This window comes from Balaenoptera musculus, chromosome 7 (genome assembly GCF_009873245.2).
Source record: "Balaenoptera musculus isolate JJ_BM4_2016_0621 chromosome 7, mBalMus1.pri.v3, whole genome shotgun sequence".
In the NCBI taxonomy this organism is placed as follows: domain Eukaryota; kingdom Metazoa; phylum Chordata; class Mammalia; order Artiodactyla; family Balaenopteridae; genus Balaenoptera; species Balaenoptera musculus.
In genome coordinates this window covers 40,782,282-40,797,523 of record NC_045791.1, presented here as the reverse complement: position 1 = coordinate 40,797,523, position 15,242 = coordinate 40,782,282, and the positions used below count along the sequence as shown (strand labels likewise).

The window sequence follows — 15,242 nt, the reverse complement described above, 5'->3', positions numbered from 1 at the left end:
GCAGCTCTGGAAATTGCTATAAGTACTCTAAAATAATAATATTGTGAGTATTTATATTATCATTTCTTTTTTTTAAGTTTTTTAAAATATAATTTTATTTATTTTTATTTTTGGCTGCATTGGGTCTTCATTGTTGTGCGCAGGCTTCTCTCTAGTTATGGTGAGCAGCGGCTACTCTTTGTTGTGGTGCGCGGGCTTCTCATTGCAGTGGCTTCTCTTGTTGAGGAGCACTGCCTTCTAGGCGCACAGGCCTCGGTAGTTGTGGCACGTGGGCTCAGTAGTTGTGGCTCGTGGGCTCTAGAGCGCAGGCTCAGTAGTTGTGGCGCATGGGCTTAGTTGCTCCTTGGCATGTGGGATCTTCCCGGACCAGGGCTTGAACCTGTGTCCCCTGCATTGGCAGGCAGATTCTCAACCACTGTGCCACCATAGAAGCCCTATCATTTCTTATAAGCATGTTTTTCATTTTTATCCTACATCTACTAGAAAAATGACTTACAATTTGTGTAATTGTGGTAATTGGAAAAAGCTGTTGAGATGTGAGGTTTCCAAAATCAATAGGAGCAAAACGGATGTGATCATTGTTCATAGCATACTTGGTTTGAAATATCTAGTTTTAATGTTATATTATCTTCATATGTTTAAGTGGTTTTAATGTTGTCACTAAAATGGCACCTAATTAATACATTCATGCAATGTATAAAAATGTACTGAGTGCCACAAATTCTTCTGCTGCTATATTTATTTATAGCAATGCACACTGCTTAATGTGTGCTTTTATTTAAAAACCATTTTTGTAAATGTTTGCTATTTGCACTTTCTCTTTGAGGATAGCCACAATCTTACACCACAATTCAGTATGAGAGATCATCAAAACAATTAGCTTAGAAGTACCTCTCCATTTGCCAAAGGATTTAAATAATTTTTGACAATTATGGGTAAGGTTGCTCATAGATTATCTTAGGTCAGTTCTGTAAAAGCAAATCTGAGACAGGGATTGTAAGAACATGTGATTTGTTGGGCAGTGCTCTCAGGAGAAGGATGGCAAGGGAAGCAGGATGGAGGAGGGGAAGATGTCTGTGGCAGAAGATCTCAGTGGAAACAGGTTACAGTTTGCTCCCACAGTGAAACTCTGGAGCACGAATGGCATCACAGAGTTGGTCTCATCTTGAGGCAAGTGGGCTGGCCTTCTGTACCCCCATGTCAGCCAGTCGTTGGTTGGGGTTGGCTCTCAAAGGTGGTGGGAGAATAGCCTCCTGGGTGAGGCACTTCCCATTTGGCCCAGGACAGTTCTTCAGAGGAGGAAGGTACATCTGTGAATTACCAGCATTTTGAAGATAGGAATTCTAGCTCATCAAGGTGATCTAGCCTGGCACCAACAGCATCCTTTATATAGATAGATGACACTTTAAAAGAACAGAGAGCTTATTGGACCTAGATTCTGTCACTTCCTCCTCCCCAGCACATACACCCCTACACGTCTATCCTTGTAATCAAATAAAGATGGAAATTCAAACTGTATTCAAGTCCCTTTGATTACAGAAACAGTTTAAAAACATTAATGAGGACATGGACTCTGGGTCTATTCCTTTTTCTGATTGCTTGCCGTGTAGAAATGTGGCTAACTCTGCTATTAAAATGCATTTATGTTATCATGAATGAAATGAGTTCCTTGAGAGAGGACCTGGGATACTGTCCCTGAAGACTTGAGGGTGTTTTAAATGCCAAAACCACTCAGGCAAGCCTTTCTCCAGGCTTAATACTCCTATTTGAGATGCTTTATTTGCAGAAGCCTTTGGCTTAACTGATTCAGAGAGAACCCAAACACTCAATGTGTTCAATGAATGAAATCTCAAATTCTTTCTCTGCAATATATTATTATGTCATACAGAAGAAATGTAGAGTTTGCTTCTTCCTAATGGAACACTTCCAACCCACTTTTTCTTCCTATTATAGAGCTGCTAGAGAAGGTTATCTTCTTTGAAAAATAATTTTGTTTCTTTCTTGCTACTTATCAGTATCATGAAATACTTTACAGAAACTGGGTAAGTTGGATGAGGATGGTAGAATTCCCATTAGTATCACTGATTTAAAGAGGTTTTTATTGTTTTAAATTGTCAAATATTTTTCAAGGGCATAGAGGACATACTGTAAAAATTCTTTAAATTGCACAATTAACTTTAAAGTAGAAGGCCAATGATAGAAATAAACAATAGCAAGTCTCCATTTTGGATCAAAGAAATATTTGTTGCTAATAATATTCCCTCTGATTACATCTGTATTTGATTATTCCAACTTACTAAACAGGAATGATGATATGCAAATAAACTCAGAATAATAAAGAAACATTAATTCAGTCTAGAGTTCAAGCTGATATTGTAACCTTTTTACTTTGCATAGGGCTTTGCTAATACTTTCTATGGAGCACAAACCAGGCCAGTACCTAGGGAAGTTCTGAACTAAAAAAGGTATTTTGGAGCATGGTGGATATGCTATTGGGAAGGTGACTTGAAGGGATCCTGTTACAAATGATTTCTTTAGTGATCTGAAATTTAATGCCACTGGTTATCTTTTTACTACCAATATCTAGTCTTACCTCCACAAAGCAAGAAGCTGAGAGGGTAAAATAAAAGATAATTTTAGACTTACTTTTTTTTTTTTTGACTGCGTTGTATCTTTGTTGCTGCTAGTGGGCTTTTCTCTAGTTGTGGTGAGGCGGGGGCTACTCTTCCTTGTGGTGCACAGGCTTCTCATTGTGGTGGCTTCTCTTGTCGTGGAGCACAGGCTCTAGGTGCACGGCTTCAGTAGTTGTGGCGCACGGGCTCAGTAGTTGTGGCTCACGGGCTCTAGAGCGCAGGCTCAGTAGTGGTGGTGCGTGGGCTTAGTTGCTCCGCGGCATGTGGGATCTTCCTGGACCAGGGCTCGAACCCGTGTCCCCTGCATTGGCAGGCGGACTCTTAACCACTGTGCCACAAGGGAAGTCCCTAGACTTACTTTTAAAGTCAACCTTAATATGTGCCTTCCTCAGGCCTTAGTTTCCTTTGTGTATTGTTTATTTGACTCTCTACATTTGTGTTTTCCTCCAGTCTAGAAACAGGAAATTTGTTGAATTAGCAAAATTCCTTTTTAATCTGTAGAGTTAATAATTTATTATTTCATTCATTGGTCATAATTTTTAAAATATTGTTATAGGCAAGATAGAATAAATATTTTTAAAATATTATGTCTCATTGTTAAACTTCTTCAAATTATGCGTGGAACTCATGACAAGACCAAATAAAGGATTGAAAGAACCCACTGTGTTATAATTTAGAACTTTTTCTATAGGTGACATTTAATTTGGCTAATGTATTTTTTTAAAAGTCTTTATTTAATGTAATCATTATCATTCACTAACAGCTTAAACAGTTTGAGGTCCCTCAAACTCCATGATTGCTTAAAGTGTTGTGACATTTTTATTTCTTCCAGAAACTTCCAATTAAGTGATGAAGACCACTGGTTTTACCAGGCTCTTGTGGATCAGTATCCTGGGGATCTCAGTGGCAGAAGGACTCTGTATCTGGACATGTTACAAAGACATTTTCCTCACAAATCGAGGCATGATTTGGTGAGTGCTGGACCCTATATGCTGGCAAGTTAAATTGTTTTAGTGGTTGATAATTATTGAGCAAAATATATATATACTTTAAATGGTGCTCTAAAATGATTTTTTTTTCTACACTCTAGAAAATAATAGGGTTATAGTTTGAAAGTCTACCATTTTTCAGGTCAGTGTGGTACATAAAAAGGTGGGAGATCCCTCTGGCCACATTCACTCTTCTGTGGCTTACCTGCCACAGAGAACTTCACCATGGTCCCCTGGGTTGCTCTGCTAGTGTTGACCTCCAGGTGTCTGTACATTCACCTGCCCATCTCAGAGGTTCTGCCATCTCTGAGTCTTGCCTGAAAGTGGGGTGCGTGCTCCTACATTCACACAGCCTACCACACCTCAGTCCTTCTAGTCGTGGGGAAGCCAACACTTGCCTTGGGAGCTGGTGCCTACCTACACCATCCCCACCACAACTCCACTTGATCCCTCTAGACGGGTCTAAACACAAATGCCCCAAATTCATAACTCAGAGTCCTGGCTGAAATTTCCCTGGGAAGTTATGGTTACATTCTTTAGTGGACAAGATCACATAGACAAGGAAACAGAAGTTACCATGTCACCAGTGAATTTCATAGTAACTCACTTTAAAACATATATGTAAACAAACATGCATAGACTCTTACCTTTTTTTTGTTTTAATAAATTTATTTATTTATTTATTTTTGGCTACATTGGGTCTTCATTGCTGCACACAGGCTTTTCTCCAGTTGCGTCGAGCTGGGGCTACTCTTCGTTGTGGCGCACGGGCTTCTCATTGCAGTGGCCTCTCTTGTTGCGGAGCACGGGCTCTAGGCACGCAGGCTTCAATAGTTATGGCACGTGGGCTCACTAGTTGTGGCTCGTGGGCTCCAGAGTGCAGGCTCAGCAGTTGTGGCACACGGGCTCAGCTGCTCCACGGCATGTGGAATCTTCCCGGACCAGGGCTTGAACCCGTGTCGCCTGCATTGGCAGGCAGATTCCCAACCACTGCGCCACCAGGGAAGTCCGACTGTTACCTTTTAAATAGGCCATGCTATAAAATATTATCACATACTCTGCGTTTTTGTAATTGTTTTAAATCAAGCAAGTAACAATACTAACATGTGTATAGAATTTATCCTATGTCAGTCATGTGTAAACTCCTGTGATGCACATAACAGTGGGTGAGAGAAGTACTGTAGTTATCCTTACTTTTCAGGTGAAGAAACTGAAGCAAAGGCCACACAACTAGTATGACCAACCTCTCTTATCCTTTCCCACCCACCAACCCCCACCCAATTATTTGTTTTAATTCTGACCTTTATTTTATAGCAAATTCTTGTTGTGTAAAAAACATGTTATATAATAATTCATTCTGGATTTTACAAAACTCTTAATTTACTAAATTAGATCTTTCTTTTTATTCCCTATAGATTCTGTTTGCTTCTGTGACCAGCTGTCATTTTTAACTGTGTAGATTTTTATATTTGCCTACTATTAATATGATAAAGATTTTTGCATTTACTTCTTACATCGGGATAATTAGTATGCATTTCTGCATGGTGTATACTTCCTTTCTTAATGTTTGCCAAGTTTTAAGCATATTCTTGGCTTAGGGGAATAAAGCTAAGAAGTTTACCAAACAGATTTTAGGAGCTGATATTTGGTTTAAGTGAAGCCATAGCCCGTTTCATTATGTACTTAATTAACCATACCTAAATTATTTTTTTTAGGTAGGACCAACCTTATCCTGCTCGCTAGCTTCTTTTCTCACATCACTTAGGGGTTAAGTAATGTATCAAATTCAGAGATGTGGTCTATATTGGCAAAATAAAGAATTATTTAGATCACTGACTCTCAATTGCAGGAGACACACCTTTATATAAGGAGTATTTCAGAATCACCTACAGAGATTTTTTGAACTACTCAGGCTATCTCCCGTCCTGTTCTTTCCCTCAAGACTCAAATCTCCCAGGATTGGGATTCACTGGCAGCAGGAACTATTGGTACCTATGTAAGAATATCATGTCCCTCAGGAGCGTGGGATGGGAAGGGCTACTGTCATTGCTATAAATACTTCCAGTTTAGATGTCCGAACATCTGATTGTTTCAGTAATCAAGGGCAAACTGAATTTTCAGGATTATTGTGGCAATTTTTAATGTTTATTAGCATATGTCTAACTGAAGCACCTGGAGTCATTGTTAATACGGCAAAGCTGATTTAAAGATGGAGTATTTTTGAAATTATATGTAGGGGAAATCATATTTTCTGCTCATAGATTCATTGCTATATAGGGGTAGAAGTTGTTTTAGGGCTGTCTGGCCTGACTCCATCCTGTATAAAACTTAAAAACATTTAATGGCTGGTCCTCAGTCACCAGTTAGCCATGGGCTCAGAACTCCGGGACTGGTACTTGGTCCTGGTTGTTGTATTGACTATTAAGATGTTTGTCCCTCATTTTTCAAAACCATTGGTTATAATTCATTTTATTCACTTTTGTAACAATGACATAAAGCGTAGGCTCAGTTTCATAATAAGCGTTTACTACCTGTTATCTTTTCAGGTCGAACATGAAAAATATTGTGACCAATATCGCTTTGCTAAGGAGCAGCGAAGGATCCTGATATCAAGTTGGAGTAAGAATAGGAGAGACTTTATACAGAAGGCTGTGCTGACAGTGGCCGAGGCCTGTGCAACTCATGAAATGGAAAACATGTTGGTTAAGGACAGGAAAAAGCAACAGGAGGTGTGTGCTGATCTGCAAGCCAAGGTGAGACGCTTTGCAGAAGGTGCTTCAGTATTTGCCTGGGTATTCGCTTAAGAATTCACTTTTCCCTTTTGTTCAGTTCCAACCTAAAGTCCCGTTTCTCTAAAAAGCCTATTTTGAATACAATTGTTAGTTCGAACCATATGAAATTGAAATTCTTTTAGATCAAAAATTGTGAACAATCAACAATTTCATACAGTTCAACCGGAAGTTACTATAACAGGAGGTGAGTATTGAAGTTTTGTTTGAGGATGTCCAATACCAACCACAAATGCTGTACGTCAGAGTGAGGTGCTGGATGAAAATGCAGAATGTAATTATAAAGTAAATGTCTGACGCTGCTTCAGACTCATGGACCTCTCATTCACATTAAAGATGTTTTTTAAAAAAAGGGTCAAGTTATGAAGAGGAGGGAGGATTTGTGAAGAGATACATTGAGGAGAGCTTGATGGGCTGTGTGTGAGCACTCAGCAGAGTGAGAGGGGGAGCAGACAGGGTTTTCCTCCTGCTCAGACCCAGCAAGGGGCCTCCAGCATGGCTTGGAGAGTTGAGTGGGTAACCCCTGTAGTTGGAGGCTTGAGCACTGGTGTCTGACGCTCGCAGGGAAATATAGAGGAATTACGTTAGCGGCAGAACTGAAAACAAGAGTGGCTGCTGAGTCTGGTCACGGGTGCATGAGTCCTGGAGGCCCCATGTAGATATGGCCTCTCTAGGAGCGTTGGAAGGGCCACCAAACATGAATTGTATCCTGCCTTAAACTTATGAGTAAGGAAAATAATGATTCGGGGTGGTGCCAAATCCTTACTGCTAATGTGAGGTGAATTTTTGAGTGGGTAAAGGTTGCCCCTAAGGTGACCTGCTTACTTTGCAGGATGCCTGGGAGTTGTGATTTGGCAATCCCCCTTATACTTAAAGAGTAGAATGGTCTGAACCATACAAACTGGAGAAGCTGAGACAGGACCTGGGAGCTAACTAATTCCCCGAGCAGGGGACTGGTCGGACCTCACAAAATTGCCAACAATATTATTACCCATGAAACTGTTGAACCTGGAGTTGGTAACTTTAGCCAGCTCTCTGAAACTTAGTAGTTCTGTAACTGCAGTATAATGCCAACTGCTTGTTTGTGGTTGAGAAATAAAGATACATGCGGCACACGCACACACACAGTTGTATTGAGGTACAGCATACATACAGTGCCCAAATCTTAATTTACTGATAAATGACATGGTAGGATGATGATGGTGCAACAAGAAATTATATTCTCTTGATAGAAAAAATAAGCTGGTAGATGTTATATTATAGCAGTTAACAGCATATAGAAACAAATGTCTCTATTTTAAAACATTAGAGGAAAAATGCCTGCTCTGCATTCTTTTTTTTTTTTTAATATTTATTTATTTGGTTGTGCCAGGCCTTAGTTGTGGCAGGCGGGCTCCTTAGTTGCGGCATGCGTGTGGGATCTAGTTCCCTGACCAGGGATTGAACCCAGGCCCCCTGCATTGGGAGCGCAGAGTCTTAACCACGGCACCACCAGGAAAGTGCCTGCATTTTTGTTTGTTTGTTTGTTTGTTTTTTAAACATCTTTATTGGAGTATAATTGCTTTACAATGGTGTGTTAGTTTCTGCTTTATAACAAAGTGAATCAGTTATACATATACATATGTTCCCATATCTCTTCCCTCTTGCATCTCCCTCCCTCCCACCCTCCCTATACCACCCCTCTAGGTGGTCACAAAGCACCAAGCTGATCTCCCTGTGCTATGCGGCTGCTTCCCACTAGCTATCTATTTTACATTTGGTAGTGTATATATGTCCATGACACTCTCTCACCCTGTCACATCTCACCCCTCCCCCTCCCCATATCCTCAAGTCCATTCTCTAGTAGGTCTGTGTCTTTATTCCCGTCTTGCCACTAGGTTCTTCATGACTTTTTTTTTTTTTCCTTAGATTCCATATATATATGTGTTAGCATACTGTATTTGTTTTTCTCTTTCTGACTTACTTCACTCTGTATGACAGACTCTAACTCCATCCACCTCATTACAAATACCTCCATTTCATTTCTTTTTATGGCTGAGTAATATTTCATTGTATATATGTGCCACTGGATTGGAAGAATCAACATTGTGAAAATGACTATACTACCCAAAGCAATCTACAGATTCAGTGCAATCCCTATCAAACTACCACTGGCATTTTTCACAGAACTAGAACAAAAAATTTCACAATTTGTATGGAGACACAAAAGACCCCGAATAGCCAAAGCAATCTTGAGAACGAAAAATGGAGCTGGAGGAATCAGGCTCCCTGACTTCAGACTATATTACAAAGCCTGCATTTTTTTAAACAAAAATATATTTCTTTTGACATTGCATAAGCTTAGGACCTAAAAGTAATAGAAGCTGCATCAAGCCCTATCTACCATGGGCTACAGAGCTAATGTGTGTTTCTTCTCCATCTGTGACTGATTAGGAACACTCAGTGACTCTAAAAAAAAAAGGGGGGGGTGGTCAGGGGCCACGACAAGTCCTTATATACTCCTAGTCTGTTTATACTCATTTTGCACACATTATCATTAGTCCTTAAACTATGCTGTAGGTGATATTTTCTTTTCATTGTATTACCTTGAGGTAAACATACATGCAGTAGAGCACACAGAACCTAAGTGTGCTATTGAATAAAGTTTTACAAATATATGCTGCCCATAGAAATACCATCAGGGTCAAGGTATAGAAACGCTCAGAAGGCTCTCTCATGCCTTTTCTTGGTATATACTGGCCCCATCCATGACCACTATTCTGAATTCATCACCATAGGTTAGTTTTGCTTATTGGTGAATTTCATATGAATCGAATCATACAGTATATACTCTTTTATACTTCTTTTACTCATCATATCTGTGAGTTTCGTCCTTGTTGCATGTTGCAATTATTTGTTCTTCTTTATAGCTCGGTAGTACTTCCTACATATATATATATATATATATATATATATATATATATATATATATATATATATATATACATGTACCACAATTTATTTGTATGTTCTCCTATTGATGGGAATTTGAGTTGCTTTCAGGTTTTTGCTGTTATAATAATGGTGCTATGAACATTCTTGAACATGTCTTATGGTGGACATAGGCCCTTATATCTCTTGGATAAGTACCTAGGAGTGGAATCGCTGCATCATAAGGCTCATGTGTGTTTCACTTTAGTAAATACTGCCAAATAGTTTTCCAAAGTGGTTATATAAATTTGCAGCCACTTTCAGTTCCTCCACATCCTCACCAACATTGATGTTGCCAATCTTTCGTTTCAGCTAATCTGATGAATGTGTAGTGGCACCTCATAATTTTCATTTGCATTTAGAATAAAGATATTGAGCAGCTTTTCTTATGCATATTGGCCATTTGAATATTCTCTTTTGTGAAATGACCACTTAGGTCCTTTGCCCATTTTTCTATTCCATTGTCTGCCTTTTTTTCTTACTCATTTGTATGTTCTTTATATATTCTGTATGCAGGTTCTATTTTTTTCTCCCTATCTGTAACTTGTCTCTTCACACTCTTAACATTGTTTTTTGATGAACAAACCTTCTTAATTTTAATGAAATTCTGTTTTTTTAAATTTTAAATGTCTTTGGGGTATAAGTTATATACTGTACAAATCACCCTTTTTAGTGTACAGTTCTGAGTTTTGACAAATGCCTGACACGTAACCTCCCCGGCAGTCAGGATGTAGAACTGTTCCATCACTGTCAGCCATCCTTCATGCCTCTTTGTAGTCAGCACCTCACCCACCTTCAGCCTTTGGCAACTACTGATCTCTGTCCCTATAGTTTGCCTATTCTAGAATGTCATATAAATGTAACCATTATAGTATGCGCTCTTTTGAGTCTGGCTTTTTTCGCTTAGCATAATGCCTTTGAAATCCAGCCGCTTTATTGTGTATGTCAATAGTTTGGTCGTTTTTATTGCTGTGTAGTATTCCATGATATGGGTTTATCACAGTTTATCCATTCACCAGTTGTCTTCAGTTTTTGGCAATTAGTGGTACTTTGCTTATGGTGGGAGTAGGCTTCAGGCTTTCCCTGTGAACCTGAGCCCAAGAGAGAGACTTGCTCCTCTTGCACCTTCCGCTGCAGTAGGTTCTTACTAGCCACTTGCTAGCCTGGCTGGGGAAGAGGCATTCTGCTTTCTTGGTTCAGCCTCAGTCTCAGGCAGGACCTATGTCCCTGGGTCTTGGGGCCAGGACCTACTCAGTAGCTGTGCCCTCCTCCCCAGGGCAGAAGAACTCCAAACTCGCCTCGGGTCTTTCTTGTTCCTGTGAGGGAGAGAGCTTGCTGCTTCTTCCCCAGGAGAGGAGGATTTCGTTGTTCCCTTTCCCCAGCTGTAAAGGGTCTACGCTTGTGCCCTGGTGGGTTTGCTGCTCTGCATCCCTCCCCACCCACAGCGTCTTTTGTTCAGTAGGGTTTTGTTCCTCTCTCGCTGATTTGCACACCCATAAGGGACTTCCTCTGCTTGCCTACCCTGACCTCCATCTTTCTTAGGAGCATTCTGTGAGGTTTGTAGAGAAAAGCCTGTGAAGGGGTGTAGATTCCCCTTACGTCTGTAGCTTCCATGGGTTCTATACAGAAGCTAACACTCTGCCACAGCAGCAAATTGTTAAAGTGTAACTATGGGATCATCACAGAGTTTTACGTGCAATCTTCTTATCCCTTCTAGAATGGCCTTGTCTTTCCCAGGGGCTCTGCCTCAAGTAAGCCAGTTCTCACATTGCCTCTCTTCCTGAAGACATCTACCTTTCTTTAAATCTCAGGCTAGTTTATTGCCCCATGACCTCTTCTCCGATGGGTTCAAGAAAAGTTTTGATGTTGTAGGCTATTCAGCTTTTCCTTGTGGTTAAAGTCGGAGCAACATTTTCCTGCTTTCTGGAACGTCCTAATGAAATACTATTTATCAGTCTTTTATGTGCTCTATTTAAGAAATCATTGGCTAGTGGCGTGGGGTCATTTTCAAAGGTCTGAGATTTTTCTGCCCAACAAAGCTCCTGCCAGAGGTTTGGGATCCACCCAAAACAGTGAGGTGGAATAGCAATAAATGGGAACCTGAAGGTGGAAGAGAATTAGCTAAAGGAAAATGTGTATGGGGAATTTTCCAGGAACAGTCCAGACAAGAAAACTGATAGGAGGTCAAGAGTCAGCATTAAGCACCTGCCGGGTTTACTGGGGATAGCGTCAGTCACCAGTCCAATGAGAACTCTGCTTCTCCCCTTTACCTCTCCTCCCCTTTTCCTGGACTCTGATGGTCTAAGCATGTAGGGAATGAAAGGAAATGTTACCTTCTGAATAAAGAGGGAAGAGTTGCTTAATCTCTTAGAACTAGACAATTTAGTTTTGAATCAAGACTGTATTTTGTGACTTAAAGTGACTGTGGGACCCTCTGTAACCCAAGAGTGAGCCATGGGTTCTGCTTAGTTTTCATCTAGTGACAGGAGAAACATCTGAATGGGGGACAGAAATAAGGCAGTGTTTTGATTATTTCCCATACATCATGCTGCTCAATGTATCAGGCGTATTCTGTGGAGAGCCCCCAACATCTCAGGCATTCGAATAGATGCTTTATAGGCATTTTCTGATATTACCCTCAATGACAAATCCAAGTTATGATGTGCAAGGGGTGCTGTAGAGCACTCACCCATGAAATCAGGGGCTGGGGTCAGTGGAGGCAACATAATATGGAGTCTCCTCAGAGACACATGGTCACAATATGGTGAACAACTATCTCTGAACTTTTGGAGTTGCAGCCTCCAAAGAGTAAATGTGGGCAGAGAGTGGAGAAATTGGAACATAAAGTGAATTGTGGTAAAATGGATTCTATTTTCCATAGAGACAGTGTTATCGTTGGAGTTTGTGTTCCTGATCAAGGACTGAGGCTCAGTAAATTATAGCCCGGACCAAAAATATATCATAAAAGAAAAGGGGTAACTCTATCAATTTGGTAGTAATTAAAAATATTAAATTATGCTTTTTTTTTTTTTTAACCTGGAAAGAAACTTGGAGATTTATCCCTAGTCTTCATTTTACAAGTCTGAAAGGTGAAGTCCTGAAAGATAAAGTGACCTGCCTTAAGGTTCACGCCAGCTCATTTGATTTGAAATTCCGTATTATCACTGCCCTACACAGCTTTGCATACAAGAATCTTACAAAATAATAGAAGACATTTATTATACTGTGGGCCCCAATGTGCTATAAAATAGACTCACAGAATGTGAAAAATATTACTTCATTGTATCATAAATTTGACCTTTCTAAAATGAACATGCTAGCTATAATAAACATTAGTTAAACATTTAACCATAATTTTGTTCTTAGTCTTGGAATTTGAAAGGGCTTGTGGGGGATGATTTAGACGATTTGTGTCTTTAAGAAAAGAGTTAAAGGAATTTTGAAATAATGAGTTCTCTGTCTCTGTTTTATTTTGGTTTTCCATCAGTAACTGCTGCTGAAGCAAGTAGAGGCTTTTAGGCCTCTCACAAGAGGGCTGAGATGAAAGTGGGAAAGCAGAGCTCTTATTCTCCTGCTCCCACAAAACCTGCTCTAAACCCTAAATTTTCCTAGACTACCAGCCCCAGACCGTCCTGGCACTAGCCTAGACCACTCTGTTAGCTGTGCACTTGATTCCTTAACATCCTCATCTGTCTACGGAATGGCTGGGGAGCCTCATTGCCAGATCTGTCTCACAATTGACTTTCTCTGTGTCCATACTGGGTGGCCAAGTACTACTAAGGAAAAGTCATCTTATCCGGACTCTCAATGAAATGTCCACATGGGAATCCTTAGTCTTGTCCTTTGTTCACCAGTTCTTCCTATTCCCCTTATCACTGTTTCAAAGGATCACTGGTCCTTACAAGACTCTTACCTGACACCATACACCCTCCCCACCAGACTCCCAGGAGACAACCCACTTCCTACTTTATCAATAAAATGAAGTCATGGAGGTATGAAATCAACCTTAATTCCTGCCTCGCCCGCCCTGTGTCTGTCTCCTGCTAGTCCCCTGCTTTCCTCCCGATGCAGAATGTGATGTCTTCTACACAATCACATCCAGTCCTTCCCTCTGATGTTTGGGACTCTGACCCATCTAACCAGTTTAGAAATTGGGTTCTACTGATTATCCCCTTTCCTTATTTTTTCTTTATTTTTACTCTGTGGGGTATTCCTCTCAGTCATCCTCTAGGTCCTGGGCAGTCCCTATTCTCTACACTTTCATTTGAAATCAACCTTTTGAAAGAATAATCTAGATTATATTTTTCTCCAGGGCTTGTGATCTCTCCACTCCACCAAAATCCTCTCCTCTCTCCAAAGTGACCAGTGACCTCCATATTACCTAATCCAGTCAATGCTCTTCCTTCCTGATCCTAGTGGACCTCTCACACTGAAAAATCTATGTCCCCTATACAACTGCAAGCAGGAACCCCATCTTATTCATCTTGGTATAACATACACCCCCTCCAACTCCTCTACCCCTCCAACACCTCCCCCGCATCAGATTTTTCAGTGATTGGAACACACTTGGTGCTGAGTAACTTTTGTTGAAGTATGTAATAAGGCTTAGGCATTTCTTTCTCTTCTTCTTAATAACCCCTTGAGATAGTACTATTTTCACTACCTTCTTTCTACCTTATTTATGAAGGAATCTTGCTGTAGAAACAAGTATATGGATATGCAAAGTCATTAAGAAATGAAGTACAAGTCTTAATTGTCAACACTGAATATGCTGCAGAGTCACATGTGGCTTTAAAAAGAAAACCTGATAATCTATAAAACTGAGGTATATTTTGGGCATGAATCATGTTACCAGGCACTTAGTTTTCTTCTCGACCTCATCTTGTTTTTGTACCCTTTTCCCCCATCTCTAGCTAATGAATGACCTAACCAAGAAGCCATAGTAGTTAGGGAAGTCAGATAATGATGGGGTAGAAGATACCTTTTTGAATAAATAGCATTTGAACACCCTTTCCACACTTTGATCATTTCTCATGGCATCAACTCCTCCCATAATCTCCCTTCTCCACAGATTTCAGCCTCCTTTGCTGCTGGAGAACAGACCTAGACTTAGGTTTTACAAATCGGATGGTGTATGGTACTTTAATTTAAAATATAGTTTTTGAGTTCCAATTCCAGTGATAATGAATAACCGATACCACCATAAACAACTATAAAACATGAACGAAATATTATTATTATTATTATTTTTTTAAACAAAGAGGCCTCATTCTTTTTTTTTTTTTTAATTAATTTATTTATTTATATTTATTTTTTGGCTGCGTTGGGTCTTCGTTTCTGTGCGAGGGCCCTCTCCAGCTGCGGCGAGCAGGGGCCACTCTTCATCGCGGTGTGCGGGCCTCTCACTATTGCGACCTCTCCTGTTGCGGAGCACAGGCTCCAGACGCGCAGGCTCAGCGGTTGTGGCTCATGGGCTTAGTCGCTCCGCGGCATGCGGGATCCTCCCAGACCAGGGCTCGAACCCGCGTCCTCTGCATTGGCAGGCAGACTCTCAACCACTGCGCCACCAGGCAAGCCCAATGAAATATTATTTTAAAAAATGTTTGCAGGCATTGGACAGCCAGTGCCTGGATAAGATCCTTGAAATAAAACTTTGAAGGTGAGCCCTATATTTGCTCTGGATTTCTTCCTGACATCCTGTGTTTTTTCTTTTTTCTTTTTTTTGCCCATGCTACACGGCTTTCAGGATCTTAGTTCCCCAATCAGGGATTGAACCTGGGCCCTCGGCAGTGAAAGCGTGTAGTCCTAACCACTGGAATGCCAGGAAATTCCCCTGACATCATGTTTTAATATAAGGTGGA

At 40.5% G+C, this 15,242-nt stretch overlaps 1 protein-coding gene and 1 non-coding gene across 2 annotated transcripts in view; both read left to right on the top strand.

Annotated features, from left to right (window-relative positions):
* CCDC148 (coiled-coil domain containing 148) overlaps nucleotides 1–15,242 on the top strand; it is a 258,625-nt gene that overhangs the window by 118,700 nt on the left and 124,683 nt on the right. The window contains exons 9-10 of the mRNA XM_036858270.1: nucleotides 3,466–3,604; nucleotides 6,169–6,375. Coding sequence (XP_036714165.1) covers nucleotides 3,466–3,604; nucleotides 6,169–6,375 — 346 coding nt within the window. The remainder of the gene's footprint in view (nucleotides 1–3,465; nucleotides 3,605–6,168; nucleotides 6,376–15,242) is intronic.
* Nucleotides 7,121–7,269, top strand: LOC118898615. The gene has a single exon (XR_005020759.1). It is a non-coding gene; the product is annotated as a U12 minor spliceosomal RNA (small nuclear RNA).